Source organism: Anolis carolinensis, chromosome 2 (assembly GCF_035594765.1).
Source record: "Anolis carolinensis isolate JA03-04 chromosome 2, rAnoCar3.1.pri, whole genome shotgun sequence".
NCBI lineage: Eukaryota > Metazoa > Chordata > Lepidosauria > Squamata > Dactyloidae > Anolis > Anolis carolinensis.
In genome coordinates, this window is record NC_085842.1 from 312,842,928 (window position 1) to 312,865,349 (window position 22,422).

The following is a 22,422-nucleotide window of genomic DNA, read 5'->3' on the forward strand; positions in this document are numbered from 1 at the left end:
CATAACATTTCTGATAGAGAAGCAATTTAACATATACTAACCAAGTCAGAACCTCAACCATTATTGCCAGAATATATCTATAAAGGAATGATTGTTGGTGGTGGAACTGAAGCTTTAGGAAGGTTCTCCTGGCACTGAAGCTAACTGATCCTGTCAAGGACAGAACGCCACAAGGTTCAAGATAACAGAGTTTATTGGATTACAGAACTCAAAAATGCCCGTAAAATACAAGGGCCAGGCAGTATTAGCCTTTAGGAGCAAAAAGGGGCAAGGAAAAACGTTCAAAAGATAAACCGGATTAAACCGGAGTTTAATCCGGGTAAAAACAAACTGCTTGCTTCAGCCTGGGGATAAACAAAACAAAAGCCGAGGAACAAAAGATACAAAAGAATGCAACTAATTGGCAGCAGATTCCTCTCTGCTGCCAACACTGTGCTTAGAGTAACTTGCGTCGCTCCCACACACACAGCAGACAGGATTTCCAACACGAACAGATCAGCCAAGGATTGTAGCAGTAGAGTAGACCCAGTTCCTTTCCGTAGTTCAAAGCCAGAAGCAGACGTTTGTAGATTCCAAGTCCAAGAAGGGGGGAAGACAAGCCGTGGTCAGTTCAGTCCGAGTTTTCAAAACAGGAGATGGCGTTCGTCAAGAAGACGACGGAAGGTCAAGCTAATAAGAGTAAGCACAGGTTTGCACAAACAAATGCCCACACAATTCCTCCCGCCGTCTGACCCTGAATTCCAAAACAACTTACGTCTCAGCACAGGAAAACACACCAGTCTTCAGGAAAGCGTCCCACACAGATCCCAAGCGTTCGTCCAGATTACCTTGCCCAACGCAATTTGCAATTGCTCCCAAGCCCCATTTTATGCCAGTTACAAATCCTCATCACTGTCAGCTGTCCTCCTTAACCCGGGCGTTTCCTCATCACTTTCCTCATCAGAGCTGGAACACCTCTGACTACGCCCCACAGCATCTCCAGCTGTGGATCCCGTCCCATCCCTCCAGCTAAGCCATGGGTCTAATCCTGAAGGTCCCCATTCATCTTCTATCCCATCATGACCAGTGGCACCCAATTCCTCCCTTACCCGAGTCCAATCCATCTCATCCTCCTCCGAGCTAACCAGCCCCTCCTCCATTCTCTCCGTAAACCCCTCAAAAGACTCTTCGTCAGATGGTGCTGCAAAAATGTCTCGCAGTCTTTTTCTTTCTCGCTCCTCGAGAGTATCTGACTCTCGAGGAGTCTTACGCCCACGTCTGTCAGTAACAGAGCCATGAGGCTCAATCATAACAGATCCTGAAATGACAGTGTTGGATGAATTAGTGACTTCGAAGCAGCTGCACAGATTGTTACAGGTTTGATGCAGCCCTAACAAAAAAACGTGCTGCAGACCAGATACAGGAATCACATAGTTTATTAGCATTCATCCAGTCCATTATGGACATGAGAAAATGCATCAGTACTAACACAGATGACAAGGACAGGAAGAACAAGATGTCATCATATTGTATCTTTCATAGCTTGGCATATCAGTTTCATGTCAGTGTTAAAAAGCATGCGGGATAAGATAGACCCTTGCTTTAGCTCAAATGCCACAGAGGCAAGCAAAAATCCCCTGGTGTCAGTATCAGAATTCAATTCAGCAGGGAGTAGCGGAATCAACATATCACTGTGCTGCCAACATCCAACTCACAAATCCAGTCCAATAAGATACCATGTTGAAGGCTACTGAGAGAGCAAAGAATATCAACTGCATAGCACTCAACACGTTTCTTTCCTGAAGGAAGGTTATTTGTTAGAGGGACTACAGCTAGTTCAGTACCAAACCAGTTCAAAACAGATCTTGCTTCTGAAAGTGTCTGAAATTGAGCTGCTATTAACTGCTACAATATCTTGCCCAAAAAAGTGGATATTAGTAATTGGTGGCACAGTATGTTAAAGCGCTGAGCTGCTGAACTTGCGGACCAAAAGGTGCCAGGTTCAAATCCCGGGAGCGTAATGAACGCCCGCTGTTAGCCCCAGCTCCTGCCAACCTAGCAGTTCGAAAACATGCAAATGTGAGTAGATCAATAGGTACCGCTCCGGCGGGACGGTAACGACGCTCCATGCAGTCATGCTGGCCGCATGACCTTGGAGGTGTCTACAGACAACGCCGGCTCTTCGGCTTAGAAATGGAGATGAGCACCAAACCCCAGAGTCGGTCACGATGGACTTCAGGGGAAAACCTTTACCTTAAACCTGTCACAGCTATGTCTCAAAAGACGCATTACCATGTATTATGTATAACTTCTTCTGTCAGATGCCAAAACCCCAAGGGCAGAAGTTGTCTGTGTGTTCATCTATGTATCCTGCCCTTTTCTCAATGTAGTTAACAACATACATTGAACAAAGTAGCTAAAAGCAACTTTTACAATAAAGTTAAAAACAATTACCATTTATGCTTTTATATAAGTTGAGGGCAGGTTTCAGGACCAAAATTAAGGATATTGATATGACCCCTGGATATGTCAAGCATTTCATGGAAAAGTCCAGAAGCAGCACCACAGCAGAGAGAGTAGAGGTGATCAGTGCTTCTTTTAGGTTTTCTCAGGATGGACTAAGCTCTTGCCTTTTATCACTCTGCTCAGAGAAGGGGATGGTTCTGTTTTTTGTAAGAGTTAAAGTACAATACTTAACTCTTAAAAAACCCATAGATAGGTCAACCTAGTTTTATGGATTGATTTTTAACTAAAATGTCTATAGACTTATACATAAGCATATACAATAAACAAATTATTTTATTAACATGGTACTAGTTTATTACAGTGTAAAAACATTTAAAAACATAACAGTGATGGGCATGGTCCAACCACATTTAAAGTCCATTCTGTACAATCAGCTGCTTTGCCATAAGGTTGTTTAAATAAACGAAGTCTTTGCTTCATAGTGCAGAAGAGAGGTGAGCTTCCTAATTGGCTGTGGGCTGAGCTCAGAATAATGTTTCCTAATGGGTATTCTACAAGACATACTCTGCCTCTTTTCTTTTCTTTTTAACTCTCTTCTCATACTTTGCTAGGATTGCTAATGTTAATCCAGGACTTCCTGAATCCTCTCAGCCAAGCATGTTGGGTTTTGGTTTCAGACAAACGTCTCAGTTGAATATGGGCATTGTCACTTTTGAGGTGAATGTTCCATCTCTGAATTGATGTCTTTTTCTTCCCTGTCTGATGTGAGTGCCAATTCATATCAGTTAAACCATGAGAGAGTCCAATGTTTGACCCAGGTGCTGGTTTTAATTTGTATTTCAGTATACTCCAGCAGTTGGGCACATCCTACACGATCAGCTCAGTCTATTTGCATGTATTTTTAGGGCTGGAAAATGCGATACTGTTTTGATTAAGTGATGTTTGTATTTTGTTAATTGAGCATTCATTATCTTCTCCTGCAGCAGTATCTTCACTGTAGGATGGACATATTTCTATGAATAGTGACAGGTCATTGTTACTCATTGTCTCAGTAGAGAACTGGTTTATTAAAAACTAAATCCACTTGCATGTTTTCCAAATGTTAGCTTTTACCTGTTCCTTGTTTGCTAATTTTCTGCAAGATCCCTTCAACAGAAGCATCACTGTAGCTATCTCTGTAGAGCCACATAGAGGATTAGAAACAGCGCTACTGCCTTCTTTCACTCAACTATTCTTGGTTATGATTTTCAACAGGATGCGTCTGGCTCAATTTCAGTGTCACCTCATCTTGGTTCTGTTGCAGGATAATTTGAGAAATTTGTCACATCATACAGAACTGGCAAAGTACATAATCATAACTTCTAAGCTGTAGTAGGATAAGCTATGTATTCTTATTCATATCAGTGCTTTTACAGGGTAACTATCTGCTTCCTCAGAAAAATGTGAGGAAGTCATTACGTACACCTTAGCAACTGAGCAGGTGAAAGAATCCTGAGATATGTCCCAACCATAGGATATCCTCTGCTACAAAAGAAAGGAACATTTTGCTTACTGAGATACTTGCATTTTCTGGAGAAGAAAGAGGACTCTCCACATCCAGTTGTGTGGTTTCTTTCTTGGGGAAGTTTTAGATTATAATCATAGAGTTGGAAGAGACCTCAAAGATCATTGGGTCTGAAGCCTCTGCCACACAGAAATATGTAATCAAAACATTCTTGACAGTTCTGCTTAAAAACTCAGCAAATGAGACACTAGCACCTTAGGCAGCATATTCCTCTGTTGAACAACTCAGGAAATTATTCCTAATCAAGTGTAATCTCTTCTCCATTGCTATGTATTTTAATCTCTGGAGTCTCGGATCATTTGTTCTTCACTCTTCATTATGAGCTCTTTGCTTCCTCTTGTTCTCTATATATTATTGGAATGCCTTTTCTTGAGTTGTGGCATGAGATTGATCTGCTCAGGCTGCTCTGAGAATAGGGGGCATTGTGAGCTAATCTGATTAATTTAGCTTGCTTGTCATGGTAAATAGGAGCAGTCCATCCAGATGATGTCCTTGTGTTTGAGAAACTGTATGTATCACTATCAATACCAGAGTTCCTTTGAACAGAGACAAACTCTTTAAAAGACATTCACTATGAACCTAAACTTTCTTACTCAGCCATGTAAATATCGTTAAATTTTTTATTTTGTATATTGTTTCTTTGCTGTGAAGCAGTCCTCCTAACTTCATATTCTTGCTTTGCATAGTTTATAAGAGACACTTGGTGACTATTTGGAAAACATGAACATTTGGGCTAAGTTGTGGTTTGGCAACGAGTGTGTATTACTTCAGTTTTAAATTCTCCATTAATAGTTTCACATCAGAATAACAAAAACATGTAGTGATTTCTGACATCTGGAGCTTCTATGTTTTCTTCAAAATGCGTTGGGGGAAGGAGGTAGGTAGATTTTTTGTAGTCTATTAGTGTCTTAATAGGAAATGGTGGTCAACCTTAACAGGTACTAATTTTGAAAACCTTTCCTTTGTGGAGACTGCAACGGGTGCCAAACATGAAGCAATGTTTTAAAAATGTAAGCTTCTTCCAAAGGGAGAAATGGTTTTTCAGCCTTGAAGCTACTCAGGGGACTGTTTTTAGAAGTATATTTGTGGTCTGGGTATGAGACTTCCCAGAAAGCAAACTTAATGAAATGCAGAATATTAATTTAATGCAGAAATGAAGTAGAATGGTGTCATTTTACTTCCAGAGGCTTTGCTAAAAGACTACAAGGGTGTAGATCAGCAGAGTGATCAACAGGAGAGCCATTTACATCTCCAGAGTTCAGTATTTTGCAACATCTTATTAGAATTTGGCGAGTTGAAGATTTCTTTAAAAACAAAAAAACAAAAAACAATTTCTCACTGCTGGGTTGGGCCAGTTTGCATATAAGTATTAACTGTAGGATAGGAATTTGCTGCAACATCTTTACATTAATCCTGTAGAAGAATTCCCTCTCATTTTTTTACTCCTCCTTTACGTTCTTAGCTATAGTTTAGAATGTTTTTCATCCAGGATTTGATCAAATGCAAGATCAGATTGGAACGATTTGTATATGGCAGTAAGTGGATCAGTAGCTAGACACTGATTCCTTTTTTAAATAAACAATTTGCATTTACATGTTTGTACATTTACTTAAAAGTGACAAAAATCTGGGTCAAGTTCATATATAGAAAGAAAATGAACAGCAAAACAAGAACCTAAATATAAATCATAATACAGGATTCAGCTTGATCACAGATTCTGCATATCACCTTAATACCAGCAGGTCTAAGTATATTATTTATATGTCTGTTCTTTAGGTGCAATATAGGTAAACTTTATTTAAAGTGGCATGGTTTCAAATATTGTATATAGAATCAGTGTATTCCAAATTGAAGTAATTTGTGTTTTTATCTGATACATTAGTTTTTCCACAAGAGCAATGGGCCCTATCCTTTTTATCAAACAGAAAAAAAAATCTGACTTGTACGTTTCCAATGCTTAGCAATTTCAAAATGTGCTGCTGTCAAAAGAATTGAAAGTAATATTTGAGGAAGGAATTAGGCCCTCTAAATGTGGAAAGAAGGGCCTCACAATAAAGCACTTTTTGATCCTACATACCTGACAGTAATTTTAGGACATCAGTCCATTTTTTTAAAAAAAAAATGTTATATCTCATTGTATTCACATGTGAATTGTTGCTCCCTTAGTCCTATGTACCTGTTGTGTAACAGTCTATAAAAATGTTCTCTCTACTGATTTCTTAACTGTGGCTACTTGTCTGTCTATTAGTTAAATGTTTGATCATAATAGAAAAAATACTGTATACTAAAAGGGTCTAAAAAGGAGAGGCAGGGAAATACTTAAGTCAACCTTAAATACAGTATTCTTAAGAAACCCCTATTTATTTGGTTTTCTCTGAATGTTGCAGAGCAATAATTTATAATTCACATGGGTTCTTGAATTTGAGTCAGCATTACTAATTCTTTATGCCTTATAACAAGGAAAACAATAATTTTCTGATCACTTGCTAAGAGGAGGAATCTGATTCCAGTGACAAAGCTGGAATGTAGTGGTTTACCTGTTGTTCTTCTTGCTAAGGCACGAGCAGAAGAGGCTTAGGGTACTATTCTTTTCTGCAAAGTCCAAAGGCCTTAAATGTAGCTTTCCTTACTTCCCTCTAAATCTCTGCTCACACAGTGAATCCTCTTGTGTCTTACCACCTTATTAGCTATAGTATTGACCTATTGCTGAAAGCGGCTTTGGGGTTAGAAGAATTGGGAACCTGCTAAACCTGTTGGGAGTGAAGAAGTATCAACAGTTGTAGTGCATGGCCCACTGTATTGTTTTCACCTCTTTTTCTGAGATCTGTGTAACTTAAGGTGTTTTACTTCCTGTCTGCATGAAAAGGCCACTTCCCCCTTCTTCCCAAAAATTGTTAGTGTTTTATTACCCTTTGCTTGAGAAGGGAGCACCATGAGGCTTCTCTGCTTCAAGATGGCTAACACACACTCACGAGAGTCAGCCTTAGGGACTCTTCTTCCAAAGTTTGGTAACTTTTTTGTCTATCTTCTACCTGAGATGTATTACCTGTAACAATAGAAGTAAATGTTTATCTTTATAAACCTTAGTAGAGCATTTTCTTAGTATTTTCTCTTCTGACTTCCCATAAGCTCATATACAGTATAGCACTCACTATGCTGCACATTACTCTGCTATAGATCCCAAATATTCCAACACCTGATTCCTGTCATTACTCAAAGTGGTGGTGAGAATAGAAAAGGGAATGGGTAAGGCCCACGAGGTAGCCTTGTTGCAAGTTCCTGGAGCCAAGGTCCTTGAAAAATAGTGAGCAACACTAGGCTATAGTTAGTAGAATTTCAGTGAGTATTCTTCCTGAATGTATTTGCAAAGCTAGTTAAAAAACAACTGTTATGAAAACTATCTGTTGACCACCTGCTGGACTGAGGGAAATTCAAGATTGTGTTCACTTTCTGCCATTAAACCTGCCTAGCTGTGTTGATTCATAATACATATATATTCAGAAAAATTGAACTAGGTTGATAGCACCAGCACAAAATGGAGGAAACTGCAGCTTTCATCAGATTCCTTGTTGGTAAGTATTAGCAGGTTTGAACGCTATTGGAGGCCTTGACAAAGAAATGATAAATATGTCTTGATCTCGTACTTTACAGTCACACCTAATTGTTACTTAATTGTCCAGTTCTTAACTGCCTGATGATTCACCCACGTAGTTGAAAAGCTAAAGCTCAGCAGCCAAAGTGTAAAAGACACATGCATATGATGAATGATACTGTTCAATGAAGGTTACAGTATAGGTTTTCTGCCATTGCTATGGATTAGATTTGTTGTGATGATATTACCAGATTGATGGCATTGAATGCTAGATCTTCTATCAGATAGCAGCTGTCTAAGGTTGGCAGCTCAAAGGAAAGTACCTGAGTTACTAGATAGCATTTCTTGTAACCTAAACGGAGCTGACTTTTGTTGGATTTCAATCAATATCTGTATACTTGTCAACAGCAAACATGGATATATCCTTTCTCTTGTGTGGGATTGAACAACACAATAGAGGTTGTAAGAAGGCCATTCCAATTACAGAAAAAGCAAAACTTGCCTGTTCTAGCTAGCAATAGATTTATATCACTTGTGGTTATTGAATGTTGTTCTAACAATCTGTTGATATCTAATGGCTTTAATCTATGACTTTCTGCATGCTTGCGAAGCTATTCCTTGAAGCTAGATACTGTTATGTTCTGCCAGCTTGAGGAGGTTTTGCCTGTTTTAAGGTATATTACAAATATGCTGATTACTTAAATCCAGCAAACTTACTCACCTTTTTTGCAAACATCATTTTACCTTGAATCACATGTTCCATTTTATTGGCCTCCTTCATATAGAAAATATAGCATTTAATACTTGGGGTTTTTTATTTTAAAAAGCAGTATCTTCTATGTGAAAGGAAGTTTTCTGTACATTTCCCCATGTCTTTACATCATGGTAGTTTGAATAACCATGCTTCCATATTCACATCAACTTTTTTTGTTTTTGTTTTCTCAATTTATACACAGCACTTGCTCTGAAATTTGGGGACTGAGTACACCAAATACGATAGATCAGTGGGATACATCAGGCCTATACAGCTTCTCTGAACAAACCAGGTGAATATTCTGCCCTGTGTCTCGTGGTAGAGATCTGGTGGGAGGGTTTGGCTTTCAAGGGTCGGTCTTGGCGGAAATGCTTCCAGCGAGCAAAGCATTTAAAAACTAATTTTGCCTTAAGTATTCTCAGCCAATGTTTTGACCAGTGACATTGTAAGTTTGGAAGAGCCCTCTCTCCACATTAGTGAAAAGGGGAAAATGTGGGGGTGTGGAGGGTGGGGGACACAGCCCACATGTACGGGTATTTGTTTAACAAGACTGGATTATTTAAAACCTCTCTTTTCAAGTGTGTCTTTAAAAGAGTTTGCACACTGTTTTTATTTTTGTTTTTCCAGAATAGTTGGCTAGAGTAGACATGTAATTTCAGAGTTAGAAGAAAACTTCTCTAGGCTTTTAATGTTTTTTTCCCCATGTCACCCTTTACTTGCATTGTGTACCGATGCCTTGTCTTTCCCATTCCATGAGTCATAAACCCATCCACATTTGTGTAGGTCTAGGCAGTCTATCTTAAAACTAGCAAAACTTTTCAACTGGTAGCAGCGAGAGGCACAAGAATGCCAAACTGATCACGATACCACAAAGCAAGCATGATGATGCGTGTCTGATGCAAGCTTCGTGTTGTAAGCTGGTGTGAATTGCTTGGTTATCTGACTGCTGTAACCTTCTGTGCAGTCTTGTACAACAGATGTACTTAAAGCAATAACATTATCTGTTTTAGTGTAGAGTTAGCATTAATGGTGAGCAGACTTAGGTGTAATGTACTGTTTACTTTGATATTCAGTGATCTCTAATGTACCATATCACAGAGGGAGTCTTTCATTCAAGTGCCAGTAACAGTAGTGTATGTTTTAATGATAACACTGTCTCCTTTTATTTGGGAAGAAGATGGATGATCTATAGTAGTTCTTACTATTTATCTCTTTCTTTTTTTGGTGGGGGAATGTTTTCATAAGCCTAGTGTTTCTGGTGATCTCAGCTTATCTTGTAAACTTTTCTGACTATCCTGGAATATTTTTCCTTCCCTTAGGTCTCTTGATGGCCGTCTGCAAGTATCCCACCGCAAAGGATTACCACATGTTATTTACTGCCGTTTGTGGCGCTGGCCTGACCTTCACAGTCATCATGAACTTAAGGCAATTGAAAACTGTGAATATGCATTTAATCTTAAAAAGGATGAAGTATGTGTAAACCCCTACCATTACCAGAGAGTGGAGACTCCAGGTAGGAAGATGACAAGCTGCTGTTGGCATAAAGACATTGCCTTTACATACGGGTGTTTTTCTTACTTTGTTACAGAGTTGAAGTAAAATGAATCCATGTTTATTTGTTTGATTTCGAAGAGTGTGAGTGGAAGTTAACCTGAATTCGAATTTTGACATTGATTTTGAAATGTATTACAGTCAGCACTGCAGATTTGCTGGTTTTAGAAATGTAAACGTGAAAACACAGTGATTTTTTTAAAAAATCTTTTTACTCAAAAGGGATTCTCTTTTGGAATATCTAGGTTTTTCAGCATGATTGGCAGATTTGACCATAGAATCTCATTTGAAGGCCTAGGAATTCCTAGAGAGAAAATACTAATCAAATAATCGAATAATGGAATTTGCAAAAGTTAAACCCACACATAGGGGTGGATGGCTGTACTTATTGTACTGTTTGGCACTTCTAAATATAGTTTGGAAACATTTTTGAAGATATTCAAACTGGAGCAATTATTGGGTTTTTTGGCTTCACTTTGTAGACTAAGTAGAGAGGAAAAGACCTGAAACAACTGAAAAATTGGGAAAACTGGAGGGAAGATGGAAACATTGGGGAAAAGGGGGGATAAAACCATGTTTTTCCTCCCAATTTTTCCATTTTTTCCCAGGCCTTCCCATCTCTAAGACTGAGACCTGTTGAAATCACAGTACTGTCAGATAAATGAAGGGAATATATTATATGATACACAACATTCATACTTGAAGTCACTCAATGCCTTTCTCTTTAGTCTCACTCCTAAGACAACCTTATTGGCTCACCCTTCTTTTGGTGGTTCCAACTATGATACTGTATAGAACTCATCCACCAGAGCTACCAAAGGGGGAGGATGAGAATACAGGGGGTAGGAAAAGGCACATGTTCCTTTCCTTTCCCTATGGATTCCAGCTGTCATGGTTTATGCACCCAGGCAAAAAAAAAAAAAGCATTGGTGCAGGGTATTTTTATCTTGTCATCAGTACAAAGAGCCCAGGGCGCACATGTTTCATTCCTGACAGCTCAGTTTTATCCTCTCAACCACCTTTGAGGAAGGTTATACTGGGAGATAGTAAGGAATCCAAGCTGACTTGCTTAGCTTCATAGCTGAATAGGAATTTGAACTTGAGTCTCCTGTGTCCTAATCTGACACTTTAGAGGCACTTTTATATAGAATGGTGACTAGGATCAGAGAAATGTGGATTCAGATGTCAGCCATACAGTTTACTCAGTGGCCTTGGGCAGAGTTTACCAACCTGAAACAAAACTTCATCAGGGCCCTGTTGAAAATGGAAAAATGTGTGAACTACTGGGATGAAGTGAGGGGAAGCTAATGTGATGGCCTCACTTGAAAATCTTCACAGAGAAAGTAGAGAAAGAATGATAAATCTAAGCCTAAGTCTCATCCACTTTATGCGTTCTTGATTTCCAAGGAAGCTTTTACTCAGCATAGTATCATAACCACATTTATTTGGAATATCTTTGACTTCCCATTTCCCATATTATCTTGCAGATTTTAAAAAATGATTTGTCAGTATTTTTATCTTTGTAACCAGTTGAAAGAATCAGTGCTTTACACAATGAAGTTGTGGGATCTCATTCTCTGGATGTCTTTAAAAAGTCACACAGTTGGCTGCTGGGGATAATTTAGCTGGAGATCTTGCTTTTAGCTCAATGGCACATGAGGCCCCTTTCAACTCTATGATTCTGTGACTATGCAGTCCTCCACATGACTACCTAAAAATAAGCCCCTGACCGAAGTGCATGTGTCGGATTGCATTTAGTCCCCTGGATAAGAGTAATTTGAATATGAAGTCTGTGTTCCTAGTTTTATGGCACTATAAAGTTGCTACGGTATTCCTAATGTTTTGGTGTGTTCTCCCCTCAGTTCTGCCTCCTGTTCTGGTGCCCCGGCATACTGAAATTCTGACTGAACTTCCGCCACTTGATGACTATACTCATTCCATTCCCGAAAACACCAACTTTCCAGCAGGAATTGAACCCCAGAGCAATTACATACCAGGTAAGGCAAACTGCTGTAAAAATGATATTGTGCTGTTTGAAAGATTGATGATAATTGAGTATAATGTACCAGAGAAAACCAAACAGCATAGGAAATAGGCATGGCTTCCCAACTCTTTGATTTCTTTGCAACAGTTGCTAGGGATAGAAATACTTGTGAGCATTCTGCATTAGGAGAATCTCTGTCAATGGAACCTGTCCTCTCCGGTCACAAGTAATTTTGACCTATCAGTGGAGTTCTGAAAATTGACTTAATTCTTGGCTGTTGATCATCTTTTGACATCTTGGGTTTGGGACGGGAGGCAGTTTTCTCAGACTTTACCCCACTAGATATTAAATAAATAAACAATAAATCCTTATTAAATTCTGCTTGCCAGTTTTATTTTCCAACTCTGGGTTCAGAGTTGGACTCTGCACACCCATTTCAATTTTTTTGGGGGGAAATTTGTGAAACCTAATCTTTGAACAAACATTTAATTAGCATATTTTACATGTGCCTCTAATTCTGTTTAACTGGAGTTAGATTTATCAATTGTGATTTGATTTTATGATGCTTTAATATTATAATTTATAGTTCTTTGTTTACTTAAAAGTTTCATATATAGATTACCTGATAGCTATTTAGAATATACAAACTATGAAACTAAAGGCATGCATGCTAAATATGATACGGCCCAGTAGGATTTTTCTGCCTTGGTTAAACTGCTTGTTAGACAGTATTTGCATACCAAGTGACCTACAAAACAAACTCACAATATATCCATGCTTGAATCCCTAGTCACAGATGCTCCCATTGGTTTAGGTGACTGATGTTTGTCATGGAATAAAAATGGCATTTTCGAAAGTAGTTGGTTTCTCACTGTACTCATTATCCTTGCATTGTACACAATGCTGCAAAATCCTATGTTTGAAAGCCTTGTAAACAATGTTTCACTTGACAGAAACACCTCCGCCCGGCTACATCAGTGAAGATGGAGAAACAAGTGACCAGCAGCTGAACCAAAGTATGGATACAGGTAATAATCTGAACCTTTACTATCTTCAGTCCAAGGACAGTTGAAGTTTGGAAAATCTGATTATCATTCTCTGATTTCTTTTTACTAATACAAAAATTAATTGTGTTCATTTTAAACATGTGACAGTTTTCCATATCTCATAGTGCGGAATAAACATTACAGTAGCAGAACTGTTATAGTAAATGTGTGTGTGTGTGTTTTTGGGGGGTTTTTTGGAAGTGGAAGGCTTAGAATTTGATGCAGATATAAATTATATTGTGTGCAGATCAAAGGGCAGTTCTTTGTAATTTTTTATTAGTTTGGAGGGCTTATATAAGATGAGATAACAAAGATCTATTTTCATTGTCTCTTCAGTGGAATTCTATGTATGCCCTGTGTGAATTTCATAACTTTAGTTTTTGTTTTGCTATTCCTGATAGGAGTAGGATTATATTTTAAGCTAAATTGAGTTACTCTTGTTCTCATAAGTGGCAAAAGCTTTATTGCCTCTCCTTTTTCTACCTCTTAGTGCATAAATGTGTATGTTTCTCAGTCTTCATATTAGTAGTAATAGTTATTATTATTATTATTATTATTATTATTTCTTACTTGCCTCTCCTCACAGCTTGTAATATACGTGGGACTCCTATAACTACTTGATTGGTGGAATCTTCAAAAGGCAAAAGTCTGCTTACTTTCCGAAGTATATATGTATATAGTTAGTAGCATTTGAATATGTGTTTGTAAAAAATGGCCTCAGGATCTGAGTGATGCAGCTCAGCAACCAAATGTAACATCATAAACATATAGAGGAAAGTATCTGCTTGCAACCTGTCTGAATCACTGAAGTGAGTTCAGTGATAAAGTAACCTTCTTGATTCATTCCACAGGATCCCCAGCAGAGCTGTCTCCTAGTACGCTCTCTCCAGTCAATCACAGCTTAGGTAAGTTGTAACGCTTTGATCTCTGTGCTTAGATTACATTACAGACAGTGGGGTGGGGACTGTGTGACTCTTTTGGTGTTGTTGGAGTCCTGATATCCCTTATCAGCATGTCCAGTGATGACAGAATAGGAGTAGTAGTACAAGCACACCCCATCTCTTTAACACAAAGTTCTCAAAGTAAGGGAGGCCCCCTTTCTAGCACTGTATACAAGAAGTGGTCAAGAATATAAATGCTAAAGCACAGGAAGAGAGATGCAGTAGTTAATGTCTCACATGCCCAAGGAAGATTGTGCCTGTGTAATGTTTGGCTTATAAATTTATTTATTTATTTACAGTATTTATATTCCTCCCTTCTCATCCCGAAGGGGACTCAGGGTGGATCACATTGCACATATAAGGCAAACATTCAATGTCATAACATAGAACAGGGACAGAGACAGACGCAGGCACGGGCAGGCCTCGAACTCATGACCTCTTGGTCAGAGTGATTTGTTGCAGCTGACTGCTAATCAGCCTGCGCCACAGATATAAGATATAAGGGGGGTTTGCAGTCCTATTCCATCCCTTATCTGAACAGTAAATGTGTATTTTCTGTTACCCCAGTCCTGCAGTTGCTAGATAGTTCAGGGACTTGCCACTTTCTTTTGAAAATGGAGTACTGTATGATCCCTGTTTCCATGCAGGATATACAATATTCTTGAATTTACCGTGGATAATAGTGAACCCTTTGGAAATGAACAACTTCCAGCAGAATTTAGTGTAGGATTGCCTAGGAGGACCTAGAAAATTCCTTGAGAGGATTCCTCTTAGGATTTTTTCTAGGTTTTCCAGGACAACTCAATGGCAAACTGATGGAAGCACAGTATGGGACCTAGAAAATTTCTAGAGGGGACATATTTTTTTGGATGTGGGTGGGGAAAACTGCAGGTACTGTTCCCATAGGTACAGCATTGTACTGTAGTCTGTCTGTTGCATAAAAGCACAAAGAGGGAATTGTCTGATCTGAGTTGTTGGCCTATTTGCAGGGAAGTTCATGAGAAGGGCTGAAGAATCAGCCTGTATTAATTGTCTTGTTAATGCCATATATTCAGTACTAGCAGTTACATTGCCAACCTATGTCCCTGATAGCTAAGCCTGCCTAAGTACACATAAATGACTTCAGCTTGTTGTATGTTTTCCAGGCTGTATGGCCATGTTCCAGAAGTATTCTCTCCTGACATTTCACCCACATCTGTGGTAGGCATCCTTAGAGGTTGTGAGGTTGCACCTTCTGAGGATGCTTGCCATAGACGTGGGCGAAACGTCAGGAGAGAATATTTCTGGAACATAGCCATACAGCCCAGAAAACATATAACAACCCTGTGATCCCGGCCTTCGCCAACATATAAATGACTTCATTTATCATTTTACACCAGTGCCTTTTTGGCCCTTGTCTCTGTTTGTAAAAGAGAGCCTTTTAAACCTGAGTGGTAACTTACATGGCAATTGCATTGCATGCAGCCACTTTGATTATGCTAAAGATGTGTTCTTGAGGTGGCTGAAGAGAAAGTATCATGAAGAGTGTGTCCTTAATGGTACAAGATGTACTGTACTGAATATCTATTAGCCAGATAAACTACAATTCTATTCAAGAGTGTGTCTTCAGTTCATATTAAAGAACTTGCAAGGAATTTGAGAGAAATGTTGATAAAGAGCTGAAAGAGAGAGTGTATAGTTTTTGAAGATGTTATCTTGTGTATTGTCTATTTAGACAGCAGTCATCTATAAACTTTTTAAAAGAATGAAGAAGACTGCATCATTAATCTGTACATAGTGTTGTTTGAGCACAATTTAAGGCAAGAACATGACAATCCACAGATTGAAGCCATGACTAGCTGACTATTGCCAAAGAGTAAGAAGTTTGGGTCACGTTAAAGTAAAGAATTATTTCTCTCTTCCCTTCAGACTTGCAGCCGGTTACCTATTCAGAGCCTGCGTTTTGGTGTTCAATAGCGTATTATGAATTGAATCAGAGAGTGGGAGAAACCTTCCATGCGTCACAGCCTTCGCTCACCGTAGATGGCTTTACGGATCCATCAAACTCTGAAAGATTCTGCCTAGGTTTGCTGTCCAATGTTAATAGAAATGCCACTGTGGAAATGACAAGACGACACATAGGTATAAACATACAGCCTCATGATCATTTGTTAACCTGCCTTATTATACCTTGCCTTGTATCTTGCATCTTTGGCTTTATAAAGAGCATGTCAGGCAGCTTTCCCCCTAAAACTTAATTCAGCAGCAGATAGAATATTAACTAGAGGAATACAAGTGTCCTAATTATAGATTAAGAACAAATAAGTAGAGCAGGCCTTAACTGCTATTTTCTGCATGAATCTGTGGGTAGAATCTAGCAAATTTTAAGCTTTAGCATTTTTTTTCCAGGAAGAGGAGTGCGCCTTTATTACATTGGTGGAGAGGTTTTTGCTGAGTGCCTAAGTGATAGTGCAATCTTCGTCCAGAGCCCCAATTGTAATCAGAGATATGGCTGGCATCCTGCAACTGTATGCAAAATCCCACCAGGTAAGATGCATATAGCCAAAACAAAAACAGTTCAGCACGTAAACACTCACCTTCCCTTGCTGTAGTTTCTGGCAGAAATCTCTTGAGGAGCAGAGGGAATGGGGCCATTTTACATGTTCACTGTAATTTCAGTAATAACCATCAATGACCCCTGACTATGTTTCTTTTTTATAGGCTGCAACCTGAAGATCTTTAATAACCAGGAATTTGCTGCTCTTCTGGCTCAGTCAGTTAATCAGGGCTTTGAAGCAGTGTATCAGTTAACTCGAATGTGTACCATAAGGATGAGCTTTGTTAAAGGATGGGGAGCTGAATACAGGTACTGCGTCCTTTTTTCCTCCTCTGGTTTGCATAGTTGTGCTGCTTCCAAACTATACAAGTCCCACATACAGTTAAATCAGCAAAATGTCGCCAAATGTTTAGCTTCCTTTGGGGGGGGGGGGGGGGGGAGCGGAATATGAAACTGTTTGGCTGTAGGTTGCTTCAAAATATTCTGGGAAACCTAAGGACTCTTTGGAAGCTCATTGGCATTCCTTAGAGATAAGATAATTAGTGTCAGAGAAGCTTTGAGGAACTATGGGTTGCATCACTGGACATGGAAAGACTTGGTTCAGGAAATTAGATATTAGAACACATTTTTTATCACTGGTCAACACACATTTTGATACCACTAATGTTAGCCCTATATTTGACCTGTTAATTCAAATAATGGCACCTGTTTTCCCCTATCAGTTCTAGTTTTTGAGAAACAGATGCCATATACTAGTTGCCATCTGCTCACCCATTGAAAATCATATTTAAGAAATTAGAGCTGATGCATTCTATCCTATGCAATTTTCTGAATCAGTGCCTCAAATAACCCCAGGAACAGGCGTATAAACCAAGACACCAAATATTTTTTTTATTGGACTCTGTTAGCTATGAATAATTAAATTGGGTTTGACAATCAGTCAGTTCTTCATAACTGAAGAGCTAGTTGTGGCATCTTTAGTTATGTTGGCATAGAAAGGGCTTCCTGTTGATGCAAGTTTGAGCACACTAGGATTCTGTTGAAATTGATATCTGACAGACATGTCTCACACCTTATCTTCCTCCTCACTGCCAGATGTGACTTTCACAAAATATAACTTCTTGTCCCTGCAAATAATCTCAATAGTCAAGGTATCCTTAGTATTAGATAATGTGTTGTTTTAGTTCTTTACTCAGCCTCTTAAAATATCCTCAGTAATTTAATGGCTGGTTCTAAGAAATGAGCAGAACGATCTTTCGCTCAGACTATTGTTTCACCCTCTTGCATCTTTTTAGTGTATCTGTGTTTATAGTGATGTAGTCATAGCTGACACAATGAAGTTACTTTCTTGTACCTAGATATGTTTGCTTTTGATAGTTCATTGTGAACAGCCTATGCTGATATTGTCAAGGCCAAGGTAATCAGCATGCACAAAAAGGGGGGGGGGGAGAAAGATTTTGCCAACCCCAACCTCTTGAATATATCTGTCGATTGTACCGAAACAATACCATGTTCAGAAAAAACTTGAAATAGGATTTTTCTAAGCTGTGCAGGAGTATTGTGTGGAGGTTTCTGAACAGCAATAGAGAATTGAGATAGATTTGGATATACTGTCCTCTTACCGTTTTGCTGTAAAATGGAGCTACTGTTCTCCTACTGTTTTGCTCCAAAAGGTTTTGATTCTCTTAAAAAATTGCAAGTAAAATTGCAGTTTTTTAAAACTGTTGACTCTAACCTCATATTAAAATCACTTTTCATGCAATACCATTGTTTCTCACCAGTATAGAGGAAATATAATTCAGTTGCTTTTGACATTTTCATAGCTTTATAATCCCAATTCAAGGATCTGATATTAGAATCCCTGTTCTAAAGTTACTCAATTGTTAGTTTGTACTGTGATGGTAGTGATGCAGTCAGGCAAGTAGTTCTGCCTCTGAATCCCTGCTATGGCTGGATTTATTTCCTTCTCAGTCACCATTTTTGGACTTTTTGGACTTTTGTTGATCAACCTCTATGTTCTAGGTTAAAACAACAACAAGCGCAAAATTAATAGATCCTACAAGCAATATTCAAGAACTCAATTCAAAATATATTGAGAAGAATGTATATGCTAGTAGAGAGTTCTTGGTTTGTCTAGTATGACCCAAGCATTATAATCTCTGTTCTCTTTATACAAAGCCTCATGAAGAAGTGTTTAGTTTGAAGGGATCCTTCCACTCTGTAAAAATAACCCTGAACTCATGCGTCCAAAAGCAAGAAGGGTATACACTCAGGTATACCTATTATCATTCCTCTGGTACTAATTCAAGATTTTGGGGTAGCACAGATTTGTGGCTTTGGAATAGCTAATCATGCTCCTAAAGCTAGGGGCAGGGGTGGGAGTGGCTGCTGCTGGTTATTTCTAATATTTTCAGGGGTTCCCACCTATCTCACCCCTTATTATCAATCTTTTACAGTCCTTTTTTACATCGAACACTTGAATCTAATTCTGGTCACTTCTTCAGAAAAAAAGGCCTATATTGGCAAAAGGAAGACCTCTACAGATCAAAATAAGGGCACAAAACACCCGAAATATATCAAAATGGCCATAGCTCCTACCCCAAAGAAACTGATGGCCATTGGAGCAAATATTTCACAAATCAAAGTTGTTTTTTTAAAAAAATGTGTTTTAATTGTGGATGGCTGAAACCATGGGTATGGAGAACTGGCTATATGCTCTTTACATTAGATTCTGTGACTGGAAGCCCCTGTGAATTGTTGTTGATCATCAGCTGAGATATGAAAAAAATCTGATGAAAGTGTCACCTTTAGCAGTGCATCTGGCTGCTGGGCCATCTTGGGGCTAAAGTTAAAAGTGTTGGTTCACCACCTTTCTCCATCTTCTCAAAATGGCCCTGAAGCAGACAAGTTGCTGAGCAGGGATTGATCGTTCATGACTTGTGTGTACTAAGCCTTCACAGTGCATTTCCTTCTTCTCTCCTTTCTCAGGCGGCAGACGGTAACAAGCACTCCTTGTTGGATTGAGCTCCATCTGAACGGTCCTCTACAGTGGCTGGATAAAGTATTGACTCAGATGGGCTCCCCGTCAGTGCGCTGCTCCAGCATGTCGTAAAGCTCCTTCTCATTACCTGTGGGCTTAAAATACAAAGTCCAGGCAACAGACTTAAACCTAACAGCTTGTCTGTCGTAGTAACTCGTGTGTGGTCTCCATGAACTGTTTCAATCCAAAAAGTTCTGTGAGAGAGAGAGAAAAGAGAGAGGGAGAGGGGGAGAGAGAGAGAAAGAGAAAGCACTTGAGGGTCTCGTCAATTTTAAAGCACCTTGTGGATTTTGTTTCCTATACTCTGATACTAGATGAAACGTTAGTGTATAGAAGCACCTTCTTCTGAAAGAGGGAGGGACATTTTAAAGACTTTAATGGTGTTTTTATTGGGTATATATAAATTGAGTGTCCTAAAGGTTTATCAATAACATGGACCGTTGGATTATCGTAATAACTCCCTCCGCCCCTGCCAATATGGCGCCATTCTGCTGTCCTGAGTTTTAATTCCAGTTGATAGATAAGCAGGGCTCTTTGACTTAGGCAGCCATCTCATAAAAAGTCCCAAGTTCTTGCTTCTCCATATTTTTTATATTTTTATATATAAATATATATGCAGGCTTTCCGCTGCCCTATAACAGACTTCTATTGCAGAAAAATCTCCTGCCCCTCCCCCCCCTCCCCAGTACACACATGATTCCAAGTGTGCTAAATTGCGCCTTAAACCCCCCTTTATGGAAAGGAAACAGTTACCTGGGTTTTATCTCTGGAAAACCATTGAGGTTGAGCAGGCTTAAGTGTACTTGAAATATATGAAATACATTGGAAACTTACCCTGGCCTGTGCAGCTATCAAATCATTGCTTAGAGAAATTATTCCCCCCCCCCTTTGCTCGTCCAGGGAGAGGCATTTGTTACCGACAATGGGTATGGCCCACCTTGCACCTTGATGTTTAAAAATAGGAGGTCAAGGCATGGAGGTATTTCCCAGTGGGGACATATGCAGTTATAATATTGCTTGGTCTCTTAAACATTGTTAAGTGATCAGGGACAGATGGTGGAAGGATACATTCTCCTGACTCCCAGGCCATTGTTGTGGTGCACAATTCTAGCACTATGGTTCAGCACATTCGCTGCCATGCTACTGAATTCACGGATTTGTACTTTGGGGAGGCATGAGAGCCCTAAATTTCCTTAAGCTGCAGGTGCATGGGATATTGCAATGGCAGTTAAAAGTGGGATATAGTATTATAATTGTGTATAAAGGGCCCCTTGTCTCTACAGATACAAATGTCCACCTTTGCCATGGCAAAGGTCGTACTGTCCGTATTAAAATTGTGGTACCAGTTAAAGAGGTCTGGACAGCCCTAGACATTGCTAACAATGCCATAGTGGTGACCTTCAACTGAAGGTAGGGAAGATTCATCCCTAGGTAGAAGCAGTGGGTGCCTGTTTCCATCCTTTTTTATTCTCAGTGCCAGCCCTGTGTCAGAAGTGCCACAGAATCTGCATGTTGTCTGTTGAAAATGTTTAGGTAGACATATTTGAGAAACATTCCTGCCCTCCTCTCAATATAGGTGAAACAACTGTAAAATACTGAAAATGTGTTTGTGTCTTGAAACCTTAGACCAGGCATGGGCCCACCTGGAGGGCCAAAGTTTACTCATGCCTGTCGTAGATAAAACAAACCTACAGTTATTTCTGTGGCAGGGATGAGATTTGTTAGTTTAACACTGATGAATTGAGAGGTCAAGTAAACTTTTTTGTAGTTTCCCCCACCTTCTTTCATCCTCTGCTACCTACTGCAGCAGGACCCTGGGTATGCCATACAGCAGTTGGGGTGGGATTTACAGAATCTTGAAATAGTTGAGAGATGCTTTATTATGTTTATCTTTCATTCCCCATCGGTTAAGGTTCCTTGGAGAGATATATACATCACAAGTTGAAAAGTAACATTTCTGAAAGCCTCCCCTCTCCCCCAATGAACTGTGAAAAGTGACTTCTAACTAGTTTAAAAAATGAAAACGTGTGATTTAATTGAAGGCTGAAAGGACTGAGCAGGCCAGATTCATATGGTTTAGACTTGAGCATCCATCCATCCTAGATGGAAGCGTTGTTTCCAGAGATTACTTGGGCTGGGTGCGATCAGCAAAAGGCAGACTCTGTAGTACATGTTATTGTGAACCCTGGGACACTACATTGGACCTTGCTTTCAAACGTATTTTGAATTATATTCTACACATAAGTCTGGGTTGGGTAAGGGTTGGGAAACTGTATAGAAGGGTTCTTATGACTTGAAAAGTATACATCTTACTAACAATCTTGTGATCTAGCTGTCTGTCATTCTCTTGATGTTGTGGCAGTAGCAGGATTGCGTCTTGTCTGTTTTCTTTCCTTCTCTCCCTGCCCCAATGGTTCATTTTCACTAGTACTGTACTTTGTAAGTACACCCAATGACAACTTCAGCTTTGAGAACAAACGTGGCCAGTGTTAAATTTTGTAATCAGCTGACTGAATTGATGATAACGATGGATATTTTTATGCCATAAAAAATAGGGCATAGGAGCAATACCAAAAATCAAGCCTGGGGGTGGGGGCTCAAAATGGGTCAAGCAGTTTAAAAGAATTGGAAAAGCAGTTACCAATTTGTGTAGTTTTACCAGTAGCCTAATGTATTGGTAGAACTTGTGAACCTAAGAGATAAGCTTTCATGCGTGTTGCATTTGCCTAATATGTGAATACACTAATAAAGTTTTAATTCTCACTCCTGTTTGCTTGAGTGGTTATGCTCTGGAGGTATACGATGTTTTTTGAGTGACGAGTCTAGATAGTCTTCCTCTCAAAACTGAATGGCTGCCTCTGTAAGAACTCTCTCTCTGCCCATCTCATGCTAAAACTCTTGTGAAACTGAGAGGAATTTTAAAAGGTTTTTTGCAGTTAGAAAAATTTTAATGGCTGTGAATAACAAAG

General features: G+C 39.2%; 1 protein-coding gene across 2 annotated transcripts in view; it reads left to right on the forward strand.

The window, feature by feature from the left end:
• smad2 (SMAD family member 2) overlaps positions 1 to 22,216 on the forward strand; it is a 65,029-nt gene extending 42,813 nt beyond the window's left edge. The window contains exons 3-11 of one of the 2 annotated variants that reach the window (XM_003216173.4): positions 8,558 to 8,647; positions 9,675 to 9,868; positions 11,769 to 11,903; positions 12,844 to 12,918; positions 13,788 to 13,841; positions 15,786 to 15,998; positions 16,266 to 16,403; positions 16,578 to 16,722; positions 19,402 to 22,216. In XM_003216173.4, the coding sequence (XP_003216221.1) occupies positions 8,558 to 8,647; positions 9,675 to 9,868; positions 11,769 to 11,903; positions 12,844 to 12,918; positions 13,788 to 13,841; positions 15,786 to 15,998; positions 16,266 to 16,403; positions 16,578 to 16,722; positions 19,402 to 19,525 (1,168 nt within the window). In that variant the 3' untranslated portion in view covers positions 19,526 to 22,216. The remainder of the gene's footprint in view (positions 1 to 8,557; positions 8,648 to 9,674; positions 9,869 to 11,768; positions 11,904 to 12,843; positions 12,919 to 13,787; positions 13,842 to 15,785; positions 15,999 to 16,265; positions 16,404 to 16,577; positions 16,723 to 19,401) is intronic. The other variant, XM_008102770.3, reaches the window with a different exon arrangement.
• The last annotated feature ends 206 nt before the right edge of the window (positions 22,217 to 22,422 follow it).